This window comes from Pseudopipra pipra, chromosome Z (genome assembly GCF_036250125.1).
Source record: "Pseudopipra pipra isolate bDixPip1 chromosome Z, bDixPip1.hap1, whole genome shotgun sequence".
NCBI classification, from domain to species: Eukaryota; Metazoa; Chordata; class Aves; order Passeriformes; family Pipridae; genus Pseudopipra; species Pseudopipra pipra.
The window spans coordinates 36787351-36807278 of NC_087581.1; the positions used below are offsets into that span (position 1 = coordinate 36787351).

Sequence of the window (19928 nt, forward strand, 5' to 3'; positions counted from 1 at the left end):
GTTAATGAGGTTTTGTTGTTGTTTCTTCAAATCTTTTTACATGTGATTGAGACTCCAATAGCTATAAAATTATAGTGCTAGAAGTCTTGGGCAGTTTTTACTTTAAGCTCAGAAGATTTTGGCACATAGTGGAGATGTTTTTAAATAAAGCCTGTTTGCGAATGTTTTTAGTCACAATAATGGTGCTAAGGAAGACTATATGGTATTGAAACAAAAGCACTATGTTTATTAGTTGTAGTGGAAACAATAGCACAACAGTGGTGATATTTTCAAAGAAAAGCACTAAATGAAGACACTGGTAAATGAAATGGCATTGTAGGCTGTGGCTCAGGTCATCAGAATAGCAAGGTCAGACTCAGCACATTGCCCAAGCAGCAGTGCTTTTCCCCAAGAACTGCCTGGCCTGGCATGAAGGGGAAGAAAGCCTTTAAATGGGAAAAAACCCATGTCCATCTAGCAAGAAAATGAACTGCTGAAATGTTGCTGGAATATACTAAACCTAAAAAGCTGCGGAACAATTAAATACCAATTTTATTTTTACTGCATTTTTTTTCTCTCACACAGATATAAACCAAGTAAAACCCAAATAAATCACTTTAAAACAATAACCAAACTCTTTTATGGAGTTTATTAAATGCTTATGGCTTTAATTTTACACTATGTATGCCATAATTATATGTGCCACTTACGTAATTCCTTCTACCAGAACATTTCAAATTACCCTTCTGCCTTCAGAGATCAAAATGAGATGGTATCTCTGAAGTCTGAGTTCAGATATTTGTATTTCAACTCTACTCTATAAATTGATGCAGTGACATAGAGACAGCTTTAAGCTTATTCAAAGATAGAATACGTTTACAGAACAGATGCAGTTTTAATTTACCTATTGTTAATTTAGAATCTATTCCCATGATACAGAGAAATCTACTAAGCTTTCTGGATTTATCATGGTGATTAAAATTTCTGGTCCAGACACACCTAGCCCGTAAAGCCTTCCCCAAATAAAGAGGGAGGGAAGGCTGTAGAGTATTTGCAGGAAAATGGACACTTTGTGAACAATCCATATTGTCAGTTCTGAGGAGCAGTAGGCCTCACTTGACATAACTTTGGAGGTTATTAAAAGAATAGTTTATAGTTGCAAACTGTGTGAAACTCCCTGTGTTTATACTTGCAAGTTGTGTGAAAACTGTATGTTTATAGTTGAAAGTTGTGGGAAACTGGAGATAAAGAGAAAACTGGAAAGTCCCAGGAAAGTCCCTAAAGGTGGATCAATAGGAGGGACTTTGGGTGGCACGAATGACGTCAGGATGCGTGAACAGAGCATCGGGACCAATGAGCTAAAGCCATGAAACACGGGCACAGACTGAGCTATCCAATCACTTTGTTGTAATCACATACCGGGAAAAAGCTGACTGTATAAAAGCTAACTAATTTAAATAATAAATTGGACATTGTTTGATCATATTGATCATCTGTGCGTTGTTCCTGAACTCTTGCCGTCCATAGAAGGCAGAGGGGGCAGAGGAAATAGGTCCTTTCAGCTGCTAAAGAAATCCCTACACTGTAGAATTTCACACAGATATCCGAAGATAACAGCACACTAAGTGTGCAGAACCTGAATCCAAACCACACCATTAGACAGGCAACAACTAGTGTGGTAAAAACAAACATATCTGTAGATCATGATTATGACCACTCTTGGCAGGGAAAAAAAGGTAAAAAAAAAAAAAGTCACATGTACACACAAAAAATAAATCTTCACTAAAGCTAAAAAATTATTAACCTTGCAAAAAAATTGCTGCCTTTTTCAGTTCTAGTAGATCGTCCTTTCTACTGAATAGTTCTTGGAATTCCATTTAAAAAAATCCTATGTATCAATGTATCTTTTCAGTTTTTCAAAAGAGGAGGGAAAAGACAACTCTTTTGCCTGTGAAGTTGCTTTCTCTAGATTACCACTACAACTGCATCTTCCATTAAATTCCTGCTCATGCAAAGCTGTTCCTCACCATAAAGCTTCTGGAAGTATTCTCTGTGCCATGCAAACACCAATCCAGCACCTCACTTATTATTTCATGTCAAAACAACCTCTCACTTACTATTTTCTAGTTAGAGCATCCAGAATTACAAGAATAGTTCCTTGATTTGAATTCGTTTTAAGCACACTTCTATCAGAAAAATATGGTTCAGGAGAACAAAGCTTTGAGGAAAGCAGCACATACAGAATCCTTCAGGAAAAGGACTAGGTGACTAGATTCCAACTATGTCTCTAATTCATCCAAATTACAACTGATATGAACTATGGAGTGAAAGAAAGAAAACACCAGGAAAATGTGGCAGAATTAGAAACAAAAAATTATTCTCCCATTACAGCACACAATGGCATTTTAATACCAGATTGCTAACTTAGAGAGAATTAGTTATTTTCAAAGTTGCAGTGACGTGCCAACATATGGCCTGATAGGTAAATCTAAATGCCTATGCTGCAAGACTGTAAGTGAGGCAGCATTGGCTATCAAAGCTGAAATGAAGAGAGCATTCAGTGCAGTCAGGGCTATAATGTAAGTGAGGCCCTGAGCAGCTATCACCACTGCCTGCCTGAGAACTCCCACTACATATCATTGTCCCCCTCAGTTCTCCAAGATCCTCAGTATACTTTATATAGCTAGGAACTACAAAGACTTTGGCTTCTTAGGCCTGGAACTCACCTATCCCTGCAGCAGTCCAAATCCTGCCTCTTTCCAGATGTGTCCCTCACCTCCATGTAAACCTCAACATATCCTCAGTCCCCAGCAAGTGGCTTCTGTCTCCTGTAATATGACTTGCAAGTTTTGGAGCAGCCTTCCAATAGGATTCCCTTCATGTATAGCAGGCTGTTAAATGCCAGTGTGATTAGGATAGTACAAGGAGATAAATATAAAGCATAGATAATTGTGCTGCCAGCATTAAATGCATAAAACTAGATAATATATAGTTTTAATTGCAAGAAGCACTTAAATGGAATACCAAATCCACCTCATTCTGGACTTGCTAAATGTGAATTTAGTTTTAGCACTGTACATTTAGCAAAAATGTATTGAACACCATGCAAGAAGTTGATTTAATCTTGAATGAAACAATATTAACATGCACAAAGAAAAGCACTTTTCAGCAACTGCTGCCACGTCTTCTAGGACAGCCTCCCAGATTGCACTCTGATAGTAGCATTGGAGTTATGCTTGCCAGTGGTTTCATTGACAGATCCATGTCTGCAGGAGAAAGCTGGATCAGTGGAAACCGGGATATCCTGTACTCCTGCTGCAACCAGAGTCAGAGCACACATGGTAACTGATGGTATGGCAAGGGGAATACAGTAGGAGTCAAAGAAGCAGAGGAAAGTTAAAAGTGGTTAAATCCTCACTGAGAAGTTACAATGTAGATGATGCAGCAAAGGATAAAAATGTTATATACCTGTCAAGTCCAATTTAAACACCACTTTTCATTTAGCTTTGATCAAACTCAAGCATTAATTTCCTACTCTGGTTTCAAGAAAATACTCCCTTTGGCTTAAAATTTTAAATTGCTTTTGTGATAGTTACTGTCAGAATATGGCAGTGATTTTGCAGCCTCAGAGGAAACCTTTTCTTCTCCCACAAGGTGTTCTTTCACGCATGGCTTTTGCAAAAGCTGGAACATTCAATATACACAGTGGAGACAACAGACAATTCAGTAGCATTCTGACATCTTGAGACTGTATCCGCATTGGCCATCCCAGGGCATAATAAATAACTTATGACATATGGGAAACATGGGAAACAGGAAATTGAATAGGTCATGCACCTCTATAATTTACTTGACAAAGTTAATGTTTGCATGGGTCTTTCAAATACGTTAATGATGTTTTACATAACATTTTCATATATAAATTACATGGTGTAATATTTCATATCAGAAATAAGTAAAAATGGATTGCTAGTTGTCATGGTTTGAGAGCCCCAAAATTCAACTCCTGAGTCCAAGCCCCCCTCCCACATCTCAGCCCAGTGTGAGATGGGTTTTCCAGACAACAAATGAGACTCAAAATGGGGGGAAAGGATTATATTACAATGACTGTACAAATGAATATTATAATACATTACACACACAATCTCAACTATCTCTACCATGATAAAACAGTATCTACAATGGATCAAATCTCTTCTCTCTCCAAATAAAAGTCCAGGAGGGAAGAAGGAAGAGATCCTTTCCACTCTCAGAGCAGCAGTGTCTCTAGGGCAGCAGACTATCTCTCTCTCTTCCATGCAGCAGCTGCAGCTGGATCTCTGCCAATACACACAAGGGGGGGGTCTCCAAGCCCCTCTCGGCCCTTCGACTCCAAGCGAGGGTCTTTTTATTCCATGGGCTGCATTTACCAGGACAAAGGTCACTTCACCACGTCATATCAACGAAGTGCAGAAGCCTTCGTGATGGTCCTTATCTTCAGGGGATTCAAATTCCCTCACAGAGCTCTTGGGCTCTGATCTCAGGCTGCTAGCTTAGTTTATCAGCAGCGGGGCGTGAAGCCCTCCTCTGCATTCCTTTGGCCGTCCCGGTCCAGCTCCGAGAAGCCCCGAGCTTCTCAGCTCCTCTCTTTTCAGTGCTGTAGCACTCTAAGACTGTTTTCAAGTAAGAGTCCATCATCCTCCTCCTCATCTGGAGGTCTCAGAGGGGTTTGGGGAGTTTGTTTCAGTTCTTACCCAAACTCTCTCTCTCTCTGTAGAGCTTACTTCTCTCTCTGCTGCTGGCTCTCTCTCTCAGACAACTCTGTGTCTTCCTTGGCTGCATGCTGTCTCTGCTGCTTCTCTCTTATCTCTTGGCTCTCTGCCCTCCATACACTGCTGCTTCTGTCGCTGCTCCTGCTGTTGCTTACAGTGGAGAAACTTCCAGCTTCTCAGTCACAGACCTCAGTCCAGTTTAACACAGTTTCCAAGTTTCTATGACCCACACCCGGGGACTGGGGAACCGTGGCCCCCCAGAGGGCCTTCTGCCCCTTCTCCTCATGGCTTTACAACATGGCCACTCTCTCCAACAACACCTACTACAACAACAACTCTTCTTTTCTGGTCTGTTTATATTTTGCAAGAGCGCTCATTGGTTCAGCCTCAAGGGTAATCACCCCCTGGGGGTTTACCATTTTATAACTTCAGAGGGAAAACTTTTTTCCCCCCACCACACTAGTTTTCAGGTGGGATAAAAAAAAAAAAAAGCTTGATTTTCAACCACTTTCTTCCAAAAAACCAAAAACAAACAAACAAACAAAAACCCAAGCAAAAACCCAAAACAACAGGTGAAAAAACCCCACCCAAACCACACCAAAACATTATTCCTACAAATATAAATTCCCTTGATAGGGACTTATGTCCATTTTCCCTTAGGAAATCTCGGTATATTCAGGTGTCTGGCCTGTGGAAGCTTGATATCAAGTTCATAACAAGGTATTTTTGTCTTTTGTTTTATTTCTGTACCTCTCCCTTTCTTAATGAGGGAAGAATAATTAATTAAAAGTCACAAGACAATCACAACTCAATAAACCTGCTATGCATTTCTGTCTGTCGCATTTATGTTTTTGCAATTAGGTGCAGTAGAAAGTCACATAAAAGGTAATATTTTGCTAAAATGCAGTGATGTTCTCACAGCCACAAAGGATAATAGGGGCATCATGTCATACATTTGCTTTCAGGAATTAAAAAAAAAAGGGCTCTAAATGACACCTAATGAGTCACTAGGTCACTGGAAGCTGTCACAGTATTCTACTGCTGCTTCCCAAACACTCCCTCATGATCTTCTTGTTCCTTTCTAAAGCCAAATTATTCCATCATGCTGTAGGGCAGAAGAAAATATGTGACCAGTCGACAGGCCTTAAGGATGCTGAGACAGGATTCAGTGAAGAAATTACCTCTTTCAAGCCATATGGCTTTAGTTATATGGGAATCTGTTGCACATAAGAGATGTCATACTATTTGTTTGTTTACGCATGTGAAAAAAACCAAAGAATCAGACTCACAGTGCTGAAGCTCAGAGGTAACTATTATGAAGGTAGCCGAATGGCAGCTAGAATAGAAGGGCTCTAATCTCACCTGTTCTTCTCATATTTTAGCTCTCAGCTAACACATCATTTGAGTATCTTGTTTAAAAAAGGCCAGGAACCTCTTGCAGCACTTTTAAAAATAGTCATTGAGCAGCACAATATTAATTTTTATCAGATAATTCAACCCGCTGAATGCAGCGAAAGAGATGTGTAAATCAGTGCCACACAGAAGGTGGCAAACTCAGTGTTTCTTTGCTTGATGCCAGCTAGATATGTAAATCTTATAATCTAACACTGGACCTGTCTATATATAGTTCATTATGTGGCAGATATATTTTATTAATTTGTACTCCTAGAATAGAGATCCATGGAATTAAATATCTGGAAAATGTAAAACTTCTATGTGACTAGTGAGTGTCTGATATAAAAAACATAAGAGGATGATCAATTTGGGGAAGACAGAGCTACAGGGGGAAATTGCCAAGTAGTAGCTATCCAGATAACTCTGAAACTGTCTTTGTTCTCTGAAATCTGGCAAATAGGTAAGGCATAGGAGGTACTGACACAAGCAAAAGAAAACAGAAAATAAAGATGACAGTTCCTGAGAGCTGCAAAGAGCTACAAGCCACTGAGCCTAAAATTCGTACCACATAAATTGGTAAAACATAGAATAGAAAGAGAATTAAGGAACATATACATGTAAGTGGGGTATATGGAGAAAGTCCTGCTATAAATTATAGTTATGCCTCAATTTTTTGTAGGAACCAGCAGACCCACAAGCAAAAGAAGTCAGCCTGATACCATCTGATTTCCAAAAGGCAATAATTAATAGTGTCCCTTGCCAAGACTACTGAAGAAATTCAGGGGACATCCTCACATGCTGAGCAACTATTGATGGGAGGGATTCAGGACTAGGGGAATCCTAGAGAGACCTGTGCAAAAGCTTGTAACATTTACTGTCATGGGTTCAGGCAGAATACACCAACAGGAAAGAGGGTTAAAAAATGAGGTAAAAAATATGTCTAGTTATTCATAACAAAGGAATTAGCTAATTAAGTTCATAATGGATGGGCAAAATTACACATAAACAAACAAACAAACAAAAAAACCAACACAGAAAAAGACATCTCTCCTAGCATCATGAAATATAAAACCCACCAGCTTTGGCCTATCACCCTTCCTTCCCTCCTTCTAACTTTAAATAAAGGACTAGCCTGTTCTTTAAAGACTGAATTTATAAAAGTCTTTTCAATTGCACCCTGGCTTAACTGATGAAAGATACTGTATTATGAAGGTTGAATTTATCCTTTGGAAATCTGCAGACACTGCATGGAACAATACTGAAAGTAAAAGAAATTCTGTTTCCTTTTTTAAAAGGCTTTCACGTCTTAGACTGCTCTAAAAATATTAGATACAACCATGCCATTTAAACATCATTTACCGAAAGAAACACAAAGAAAGTATGTAGGTTTCAGGAAGGAAAAAACAGAAGACACATTATTACTGGCAAACGTATTGTCATGAATGTTGTACTTCACTTGAAAAACATATTTGATAGGATTCTGAAAAAAAAGTATTTTAAGTTTTAACTCCTCTGAACAGGAATTTTTCTCTTTTTTTTTCCAAATGCATTGAAACATAAAAACAAAGCACGGGGGTTTTAAACAAGTGCAAAAGACCTCATAATCTTTCAATAAAAAACTATCCTTCTAGTTAATGTAATAATTGTTTGCTTTCATTTGATTTTCTGCACCTCCTATTCCTCTTCAGATTTTCTGAGGACTATTCTCAACTAAGCGAAATGCTGAGGGCATCAAGCAAGCTACCTTCTCGACTGCTTTGCCTGTCATTCGCCAACAACCCTGAAGAGGGTATAGTTGCACAACTCACTGCTACTTCTCTCCTGAAACACATTTAACTTTGAAACCAAAAGATAGACTAATCCATCTTTCTCCTTTCCCCCTTGTTAGAGTATTAAAAGTTTAGGACAGAAAAAGACATGCAGAGAGCTCTGGATCTCACCTCCTTAGTCTTACAAGGAATTTACTTAAATACATTTCTTTGCAATTCACCACTATTTTAACAACCTCCAGATAAAATAACTTAATTACAGTTTCAATCGGGTCAATATCTACTGAGAATTTTATAATTGCACTACAGACAGAAATTTCACACCAAAAGACGTGTGATTCCTAAATGAAAGATGTTATTCCACTAATCAACCAGAGCAGCCCTCATGATGTGAACTGCTCCCATAATCAGACATACATTTCAAGTAAATGACATCTAAATTACCAGCACTCAGCTATGATTAATAAAGCAGAGGAAAAGAAAACCCCCAAAGCTGAAACCACATTTTCAAATACAGCATATTAGACAGCATATTGATAGAGAATCTATTATAATCTATGGAACAAACCCTCCTAAGTTAACATACACTATTTGGAAACAGATAAAAGTATTTCTTGGCTGTCTCTTTACTAAACAGCATTTTAAATTACCTGAATTCATTTTTATGCATTTCAGCTATTTTCTTCTCAAGCTTTTGTGACTGCTTAGGAAAAATCCTAAAGTCGCTGATATAGTCCTCTGGGTGTTCATCAGGATCATAATCACCAAGCTCAGCTAAACACATCCAAAATACAAAACAAAACAGAAAAATCCAATTGTAATATTAGTTAATAGGGAAAGAAGTCAGTAAATGCAGTGTAATTCAAGATACTTCCATGCTCAGTAAGAATCCAGCATCTCTCAAGAAATGCTGCTTTAAAGAAGTGACAGTTAACTGAAACAACAAAACCCTTATAACTGCCACTTCAGTCAATGAGTTTCAAGTGAAGTTCATGCCTTATTAACTGCTGCGTTAATTAGCAATAGAAAACTATTGCTTTGAAACGTTTTTACAAAGCAGAAACATGCTTTGTGAAACAGATGAATAGGCAAACTTCCCCCTTTGAGTATTTATCATTCTGTTAGTAGGCAGAACTAAAACAATGCACTCTTGATTCACCTCTTTTCCACGTGATTTATCCTCACTCGTATGAACTGATCTCATTCTGTTCCAGCAGAGAAACACAGGCCATAATGTTATTTAAGGTACCCCACAGAATTTGATTCCTCTTCTAAAAGATGTGTCACTTAGGTACCCAAACATGGAATTTGGTGTTTTAACTTTCTTAATGAGACTGCTTTAATACAGTCTAGACTCAGCTTTGGTTTGGATATGCTGTCTCGTAATGCATTAAGAGCTTAATTCACATAAGGGCAGAAAAATGGGAACTTCCACACATATGATGTCCGTAATCAGACATATAACTGATTATTTCTCTATATACAATTCAACACATATGCCTGAATTTGGTCCTCAGGAAATGCTGGAGAGAGAGAGGGAGAAAAAAAAAGATAGGAAAAACAAAACAAAATTTCCTTCTCCTTGAAGTACGTGTTCTATTTTTGACAGAGATTACACAGGTCTTCTTTACCATAAGAAAGAGCACTGAATGACACTTTCTCTGCTTAGTTCAAATGGAAAAGGCTACATTTACATTCAGAATTCAGAACAGAGTTTTGGTTTGTTGATAAGTGGAGTCTAATATTGATGTCATACTTCTTCACTTAAATGCTAACACAATTTATTGGGGTTTAATTTTTAAGTTCCAATTTGGTTTTCATTGGCTAAGCGGCTGAATTATTTACAACATTTTAAGTGAATATCAATGCAGGAAAAGAGTACAATTGAAAAAAAAAGCAACAAAAGTTACTGGTAGCTATATTCACCCAACAGTTTTGCATTGCTCTTTTTATTGAACACACATATGAGTGAAGTATTTAAAGAAGGCTCCTGCTTGTACTTACCTTGGACAATACAGGCACCCAAGTAGGCAGCATCAGAAAAGGAACACAGCAAACGGCCATGGAAAATGTCCCTTTTTATTTGTAGATATAAGAGGTATCTGAAATATAATTAAAAAATTAAGAGACAATGTCACATCTTTTTGTAACAGATTTAACATATCAGTGTGAGACCAGCTGTGCAACTATTCTGGTCCTCTCTCTTACTATTTTAAATGGAGGGAAAAAGAGGCAAAGCACAAATACAAGGAAAAAACAGATGTAATTAATTTTTTTTTCAATAACAATGAAATAATGAGAGCAAAAGTAACAAAAAAACACTAAGGGATATCATAGAGAGTGCTTTAATTAAAATGTAAACTTATGATGCTCATTAGTAATGTGAAAAAATTATGGTAACGTGAGCTGTTTTGAGCATCCCTATTTTCATTATATACAGGTTTACACAAGAAAATCTGTCTCTTGCTGTAGACAAAATAGCACCCTGATGACAGTGGGGAGGACTTTTTCCCCTTCTTTTTTTTTTTTTTTTAATCTGCAAAGAATGCCAGATGATGTTTTGAGGCAGAAGCAACTCCTAGAGCCCTGCAGAGCAACAGGCATGTATTCTTGTTTTTCTACTGGGGAGAACTGGGAATAAGAAGAAAAAAGGCTCCTTCTACCTGTTCTCTGCCTCGTCCCACAGAGCAGCTTTATTTCTAATAGCAAGTGGAGTGGCACAGCTGTGAGGTCACAACTTTCTCTTCTGCCTTCTCTCCTGGAGAGCAGTCTCCCAGAGATGGACCAACTCATAGCTCTGTGACTCACTCGCAGCTTCTTTCCCAGCCACCTAGATGGTTACAGCCACACCATTCACCAGCTTCACCCCACTGGGAAAATAAACTATTTAAACATTGCTTTAACTAGACAAAGGCAACCATCTAGAGGGTGCTATCAGACCCAATGGCTTCTGCAGACCTTCTGGACATTCCTTGATGCTGTCAGTTCTCTCCACCCTTGAGCTACATAAAAAAAATGCAGAAAATTTCCACTGCTGTAAAGTTGCTACTGGGAAGGACACTTTTTAGTATCTTAGTCAGCTCCATGGACAGTGGGATTGAGTGTATCCCCAAAAAGTTTGCAGATGACCTCAAACTGTGTGGTGCAGTCAGGGAAGGAATGCCATCCAGAGGGATCTTGACAGACTTCAGAGGTGGGCTTGTGCAAACCTCATGAAAGTCAACAAGTGCAAGTGCAAGATCCTGCATCTGTGTCAGGGCAATCCAAGCAGAAATACAGGCTGAGTGGAGATGGACTGAGAGCAGACCTGAGGAGAAAGACTTGACATTGCTGGTGGATGAAAAGCTCAACATGACCTGGCAGTGTGCACTTGCACCCCAGAAGGCCCACTGTATCCTAGGCTGTGTCAAAAGGATCATGGCCAGCAGGTTGAGAGAGTGATTTTTTCCCTCTGCTCTACTCTGATGAGACCTTACCTAGAGGTAAGCTCTGCAGTTTCCAACACAAGAAAGATGTGGACTTGCTGGAACTAGTCCAGAGAAGAGACACCAAGTTGATTAGAGAGCTGGAGCACCTCTCCTATGAAGACAGGCTGAGATCTCCAAGGCAAGAGGGCAGCCTGGAACAAGACTAAGACATTATGGAGTTCTTTCAAATGCAGAAGATATATGCTTTCTTGACTGAAAGCCATTGTTGCAACCTTTGCCAAAGGCTGGCTCAACTTCAGACATTCCTTGTAATCCTCATATAGTAATTTATGGTCCAGGTCAGTAAAGACCTATAAATGCACTCCTTACTCCTGAGTTCAGTAAGGTTTATGCATGTTCTTAACACTGCATACACTTACAGAAATAACTTGCAAAATCAGATCTGATTATGGTGCTTCTGGTGTTCTTCACCATGGTTGTTTTTTTCAAAGCCCTGGAACAACCTTATGGCCCTATTTACAGCCCTAAGTATTCAAGCTTGCCATCAAGCTAGTAAATGCATACTTCAGTGCTTACATATTTACAAAGAGCTACCATTTCCATCTATTATCTGTTCGCAATACAGATGACTCAACTCCAGGTCAGCCAAGCCTTTCCTGCAACTGCCGATGGAGGGTCAGCAATATCTTGTTTATATGCAGGCTTCATGGCCCTCATAGACCATGTTGCTAACTGCTTAACAGACAATTTATCTATTTTAAGATGTTCAGTGAGGCAAGAAAGCTTTTCCACAGCCAAACTTTGTGTTTGGCCACATAGTGGTTTTTCTTGTGTTCAAGTCACTTCATTCAGTTTATTCCCATAACAAATAGTTCTCCCAGAGTTGCCACAGCCTTTACAGATGACAGATATGGTCGCCTCCAGAGATCCAGAAATGCTTCAAAAATTATTATTTCATTGTGATGTCTGACTTTGACTCACTGCTCTTTCCCATTCTACTGTGCATACTCAGGTAGAGTGGCAGGAGGCAAATGAATATGTTTCCAGTAATTCTGATTTAGGTTCCCTTCTCCCCCAGAAGAATTTATGAGTTCTTCATGCATATTATTCTGAATACTAAGTTTGCATTCTGTCTACTACAGAAGATATCATTAAGTACACTGCAGAAGCACTAGTTTCCTGCCAAAATCTAGGAAATTAAACTAAACACTAACAACTACATTCTAGTATGTAATACCAGAACTAAGAGAACATATTTTCTATGCTTTACAGTGTCATGTAGAGAAGAAGGTTGAACATGAGACAGCAGAGTATCTAGGTGGACAAGAAGGCCAGTGGCATCCTGGGCTGTGTCAAGAATAGTGTGGCAGCAGAACCAGGGATTCTCCCCCTGTACTCGACACCTTAAGTACTGTGTCCATTTCTGGGCCCCTCACTTCAGGAAGGACATTGAGGTCCTGGAGCATGTGCAGAGAAGGACAATGAAGCTGGTGAGAGGTCTGGAGCATAAGGTGTCTGCATAGCGGCTGAGGAAGCTGGAGTTGTTTAGCCTGGAGAAAATGAGGCTCAAGGATGACCTTATCACTCTTTACAACTACCCAAAAAGAGATTGTAGCAAGGTTGGAGTCAGTGTCTTCTCCCAGGAAACTGGTGACAGGACAAGAGCACATAATCTCAAGCTGCACCAATGGAGGTTTAAGTTGGATATTAGGAAGAATTTCTTCACAAAAAGGGTGATTAGACATTGGAATGGACTGTGCAGGGAGGTGGAGGAGTCACCATCCCTGGAAGTGTTTAAGGAAAGACTGGACGTGGCACTTAGTGCCATGTTCTAGTTGATATGGTGGTGTTCGATTATTGGCTGGACTCAATGATCTCAGAGGACTATTCGAACCTAACTGATTCTGTGATTCTGTGATTCCATGATAGAAAAAATAATTATATTCTGTAAAATATATTTCTTGTCTACTTATTAATATTTGAGAAGTATTTTGATATCTTATTAATTAGAAAAGCCACCACTCTATTAGCTACTGATAAAACACAGAGGTTACAGATAGATCTTGGAGTCGTCACAGACAGCCTCTGAATTCATCAACTCAGGCTGCAGTGGCAGCCAAAAACAAAGCCAAGAAAATGTTGGGCATCATCAGGAAAGACATTGTGAAAATAGCGGAGGGACTTTCAACTTTTTGCCACTATTTAAAGCCTTGGAGTAATCACATCTTAAATGCTTTATTGAGTTCTAGTCTCCGAATCCTAAGTAGGACATAGCTGAGGCTGATTAACAGAGAAGAAGAACCAAAATGAGTGAGAGGATAGAGCTTTCCTTTCAAGGAGAGATGGTGACTAAGAGGGAGCTAAGAGTGAGTCTTATGAAATCTTGAGGGTAGGGGAAAGGCAAACACAGAATTGCTATTCACTGAATCCTGTAATACTAGAGCTAGGGGGAAATCTGTGAAATCAGGAAATTACATAAGGAAGAGGAAAGATTGTGACATAGCAGTGAAATAATCCGTATTTGGTTAATTCCATTAGCTACTCACCCATGCCCTCTTCTAGAACTGTTTTTTTTTACAACGATCATGGATAACTGCTGATACAGTATTATCTAGAGCATTTTAGATCATTCCTTGGGGACCTCAAATGACTTTATATCCTCTAGTTTTAATTATGCATACACAGTATAATGTAGGGATTTGGAAATAAGGAAACATGAGGCCTTGGGATGCTTTATTACATGAGAAGTAGCAAGCAGTGACTTATTTATTACCAAACAAGAACACTGAAAATAACTAACATAGTAAAAATCTGTGCCCAAGTATGACTGGTCTTTGGACCAGTTCACACTTCCTTGACTATTCACATTCTGTTCACACACAGCATCTCAGGCTTTCCCAGCAGGGCTCTGACTTTTGATCAAGAATAGTGAAGAGAAACACAGAACAAAAATATCTGTGCTTTCTAGAGAGTCTAGCAGGATGTTATAGATACAGCTATATATGCTGTAGATTGAATGACTTCTGCAGTTAAAACTTCCTTCATTGCAATTTTGTATCTTTGCATACCATACCAGCAGAATAATCTTGACAATCATAGGGAACTCTAGAATATCCTACTTTTCTGCACATGGTTCCATGCACATAACAAGAGAAGACCTCCTCTCACCATCAAGCTATCATGCTTTCTGGAAAAAACAGTGGGAATTAACAAAAAAAGATTTGAAAACAGATAATTATGATAAAAGGATATTAATAGTAATACCGAAAATGTATATATTCAAGGCCTTTACCCCAATCCTGTCAGTCAGGAAGGAGGCCGCAGTGCAGGTGCTGATTTAACAAAAAAAGAAAATTAAATTACGTTTTACAGGTAGTGTGGCAGGGAGATCAAAGACCTGGTGTCATGTTGCTATTTCTTAATTAAAAATTGGTGCTTATTATTCTAACCAGGTATGTTCAGTGAAGACAGTTGAAGGCTGTTTTCTGAAACTGAAGTACTTTGTTCTGACTTCACATTACCTGTAAGTGCTAGACAATCAAATCTAGAAAGCCACAGATGTATCATTCAGGAAAACCTGATATCTGCCACATGCTATGAAGAGAAGAGAAGAGATCTAAAATTTTTTCTCATTAAAAAAATTTAAAAGGCATTGGAAAAATTGCCTAATTAGTTTAACTATTAAAAAGAAAAAATGTGTCTTTAGTCTTTCTCAAATATGTTTCTAACATGTGCAGCCTCAGTGCCCCACTGTGGAAACAGTATTTCCAAAAATAAGTACAGATCTAAATCGATGTTGACACCAGTTAAGATCAGCTGAGAAGAACAATTACAATTTGAATTTTGTTGAAAAGTTGGGGTTTAGGCAGTCTAAACCTAAAGTTGGGGTTTAGGCAGTTACTAGAGAAACAATAGAGATCAAGACCATAATACCCACAGCCACTGAAGTTAAATCATGAATTACCATCCTAACACCAGTTGACTCTAGGGAAAACAGAGACCAAGGACCATACAGAACCTTCTTCCATAGTGAGAGGCAGAAATTTTGCCCTCAGAATTTCTTCTTTAGCCATAATATCTCACAGTGCCTTAACATCCAGAGGCAGGCACTGATTTTATTTCAAAAGCTTAGCTTTGGAAGCAGTTGGTAATTAAAACAAGGGAAAATGAAAGTAAACAGCTGGAAGGGTACAACATGACTGGTAAAGATTCACAGGCGTCCTTAGCAGTGAAATGAAATGCAGTGACAGGAAAGCATGTGGCACCCTCCATTGCCAAAGGCATGTCTGGCCTCTGAACTTGCAGTGTACACACAATTTAAGACTCCTACAGTGTTTTTTTCTATAATATCATAGACAGGGGGATAACTTCAGCTAGTTCATTCTTCATTTTCATTTTCCGAAAATAGTTCCACCTGTTAAACCACAGAGGAACTCAAGGATTACAGTCCAGCACAACTTACTAAAGGTAGAACAGAAATAAAGCATCAGTAATCTGAGGTGACAACTGCTCAATTTTCTTCCTGCAAGTTATGTCTAAATCCTAAGTAGTAGCTCTATCCATGTTATACTAGTTTCACAGAAATCAAATCATTTACCCCATACACACAGAGCTTCGTGTACTGAATAGATGATATTTTTTTACATCAGATATTTAAAAGGAAGAGTAGGAAAACCATTGCTTTTTAACATCTCTAAGTCTCTCTGATGTTTCTAAAGTGCTTCACTTATGTATTCCTATAAAGTTTTTACAAAGAGTGCATGGACCATAATCCACACAAGGGATTAACCACAGAGTTAGTTAATATTCTGAACCAAAGAATGGTATGGCAATGTGACAGAATGTGTTACTGTATCCTAATCTCTTTATTTAAATGGGAACTACAGACACCCATCAGATTTCTACTCAGCTGAAGAAACAAGAGAGCAGCTCTGACATGCAAAGGCACAGACACTTTACAGAAATGCAAAGCACTATTACTCTGACTCAGCTGACTGTATATACAGTTGTGAAGTACATATGGCTTTTAAATCAAAAGGGTGACAATATTATTAATATATTTTCAAATCATCTTAAACACACATCACAACAAATGTGATTGTCAAGGCTTCATGACTGTCCTGTCAAATGCTAATGAACCTTTGCCTTCTCGAATTTCATCAATCATTGCAATTCAAGAAAAAAAATTAACTCCAGCCAATTGAGAGCATCACCTTGAATCTGACCCTCTGCTTTATGTGATGAAGGAAATTCTCAGAGGTGAGTTACATGACTATGTTTCACTTGCTCATTTCAGGAGCATTTCCTGTATTTTCTGTAAGAGACATGAGCAGAGACAAAGCAAAGCTTCCCAAATAGCAAGACTGGGAAACTGTCAAGCAAATCAGATACAAAAATGTGTCATATCAATGATGTGTCATACTAATGATGTGTCAAATTATTTCTCCTTTTCAAGGTTTTAATCATATTAGTTTTAACAAAAGATTGTAACCCATTTTTCATATAGCAATTTGACTTTAAAAATTCATTTGAGATGTTCCAGCAAAGAAAAAAACATACTGACAGCACAATACACTTCAGTAAGCCAATTCTAGGTGCTTTGCATTTCAATAAAACTTCTCCTAGGAGGGTATCCAAGTAGTTTTAAAAAAATCAATTATTAAAGCTCTTGAATGAGAAAGGTCGATAAAAGTTTATAGTCTGACTCATAAAAAGTAAAACGTTCATCCAAGGACAAACAGTAACAAATAATGAAAATCCACTGACTTCCTGGTTTACAACATGATCACTCAGCTGAACAGTTTCAGTATTTCATCCAAGATAAACAGCTATAATATGAATGGCATGTTCCAGCTGTTCTATACAAACTATTATCTTACCATTCCACAGAATGCAAGCTGTTCCCAAAACTTCAGTAAGAGAGCAGTGACAATGGAATCACCCTTATTTATGGAGTGACTTGGCATAAGAATTTTCAGTGCTTGGGGAAAACATCAATGAAGAACTCAAAGCAACAAGTGCTGAGAGCACTCCATTCTTCTGCAGCAGGCAGGTTTGTGGCCTCGTAAAACATGGTAAAGCATGCATACAGTCCTGCATAGCTGGTGCAGAGATCAAAAGAGCTGTTACCTTCCTACCTTTTCCCCCCACATACATTTCTTGAAAAATGCCCAGAGCAACACCATATTTTGAACCGGTTAACAATGTACATTAAATGCACAAACAAACAAACAAAAAATACCTGGTGAGCTCTTCTTTAATCTTCAATGGTTCATGTGGATAAAACTTCACTCTAAAGCACATGGTATATGGTGGATGAGCTGAAACATTATAAAGAAAAGGAATGAGAATAGTAGCAATCAAACACTGCCTCAGCCACTCTGAAAGAGTGACTTGAAGAGTCTTAAAAAGTAGCCAGCGTAATGGTTAGCTGAGGCAGAGATTCAAACAAAAGCAGTAAATATTATATATGCTCTACTTTGGGATGGGTTCTTTTGGCAAATGATAAACAGTAAGCAACGATAATACTAAAAAGATTGAAGAAACCATTTAGTTAATGAAGCTAAAGACAATAGAACTATTTCTGTTTCCAGTATTTAATAAAGCTACAGTACTTAATCCTGAGCAATGGTATCAGTACCAGGCCCCAAGTATCATACTTTTGCAAGAAAATGGTAAAGGGAAATGGAAGGGGAAGGGGCCCCTCAGGCACTTTAATTCACAGCTAAGTGAAGACCTATAATATCCCATCTAGTTTTAAAAGTCTTTAATGTTAACATATACTCAATGTACACAATGTACTCTACTCAATTTTAACTTTCCAAAACCTTGAAGAGATGGTGCTTTTACGGGACAAAAAGAAGGGAAAGCAGAAGAAAAGGACAAACAAAACTACAGAGAAAATGGAGGACAACAGCAGGTCAAAGAGAGAATCATTTTTATTTATTGTAAACTATAACAATAATCACTAAGCTACCAGAATACTTTACTATACCATCTCCTTAGTTTACTAGTTCACTGGCTTGTATAAACTGCATGTGCAAATGAGTTCATAATCAAGATATTCTTCAAGCTACTCTGACTGCAGTATTTACATGTATGCTGCAGTGTTCCAGAAACACATCTCTGTGTATCATACAGTTTCATGTGATATCCAACAGCAACAGAAAATAAAAATGCATTACATCTGTTGTTATGGTTGGTATCTTTTGGAAGGCTCAACTGTTTTTTGAGGAAGAAGGAATATTTTCATCTTTCAAGACTTCATATTGTACTTATTCTAAGTATGTCAGCCTCAACCAAAACTGCTGATTTCACATTTTTTCCTTGTTTAAATAACTACTCATTTAAGACACAAGGAGGAATGTCAGAAGGGATGTAGATAAAAAGATGAAATATACAGGGAAAAAAAGAAAGCAAGGAAACAGTAACAAATACAAATTAAGAGGAAATGAAGATAGAAAAACAACCCTTAATTGCTCTTTAGAAATGGTTTGAACTTTCACACTAATTAAATCTGGACAAGGCCTCTGAAGGCTAGAAATGCTTGGACTGCTTTCTCTGGGTTTTGCGACTGCAGAGCTGTCTTGCAGTGACTGGAAATAGACTGAAAAAGAGAGTACAGTTATGCCTTCCCCGTCCTGTAATGGCAAGCTAGAAGGTAAACTGAATTCAATGTCCCAGAAATGAAAGCAGCCACCCAGAAGGTCACTAAGGAGTCATGTTGCCTGGAGAAAGCAAAAGATAACTGAAGTAATCCTAAATGGTTCTATCTCTTCTCAATAACCTTTTTAAAACAAAGCAAGGGAGAAAAACCTGCATTTTAGGAATACCCTTCCACTTACAAAATATTACAGAAGAGATGATCTGAACTAAATAAACAAGAGTTCTTCCTCAGCAAAAAAGGGACTCCTAAAGATTAAGATTGGCAGATTAAGAATTAGTTTGTGTTTGAAATTATTTCTGCTTGATTGAACAGCTAATGCATGGCCTGCAGGGCCCTAGCAAATATGAGCCTACAGCAAGATCCTAAAACGTACTGAATTTTACCCAAATTTTTGGATGTCAAGGAAACAATTGAAAATTTGGCTATGGTAAAAAGAAAGAAAGAAAGGAAATAATCAGTTATATTAGAAAAGCCACACTCTGGCAGTATGCAACAACTGTATAAAAATAACAGCTGCCCCATACACAAAGAGTATCACAGGGAGGAAAGGATGGCATACACTGCACTATAGAGATAGCCCACCTTCATAGGAAAGGTTAGAGTAAGAAATGTTTTACTTGTAGTAGAAGAACAGTATAGAGATGCATACACCAATGCACAGAACATGCAGGAGATTTGCAAAGGCAGTTTAAAGCCTATTTTCCACATCTTTTCCTAGAATCAAGCTTCTCTAACAACATTTCTCCTCAGAAGTGCAGCAAGCAATACAATACAAGGCTGCTGCAGCCCACTAAGCAGAGGTCCTCTCTGAGAATCTGCAGGAATGGAACAAACCAAGTCTGGAATTTGAAGTGTTAAAAAGCATATGATCGCCTCCATCCAATTCATCTCTGGAAATAACAAGGTGCCCTGCAATTACAGAAGGAACCAAGATCCTCTT

The 19928-nt window shown here is 38.3% G+C and overlaps 1 protein-coding gene across 8 annotated transcripts in view; it reads right to left on the reverse strand.

Moving 5' to 3' along the window:
* Positions 1-19928, reverse strand: part of FRMD3 (FERM domain containing 3) — a 146749-nt gene that overhangs the window by 32773 nt on the left and 94048 nt on the right. For all 8 annotated transcript variants that reach the window (XM_064641329.1, XM_064641321.1, XM_064641322.1 and 5 more), the window contains 3 exons: positions 17564-17642; positions 9899-9996; positions 8545-8668 (listed from right to left, as the gene is read on the reverse strand). In XM_064641329.1, coding sequence (XP_064497399.1) covers positions 8545-8668; positions 9899-9996; positions 17564-17642 — 301 coding nt within the window. The remainder of the gene's footprint in view (positions 1-8544; positions 8669-9898; positions 9997-17563; positions 17643-19928) is intronic.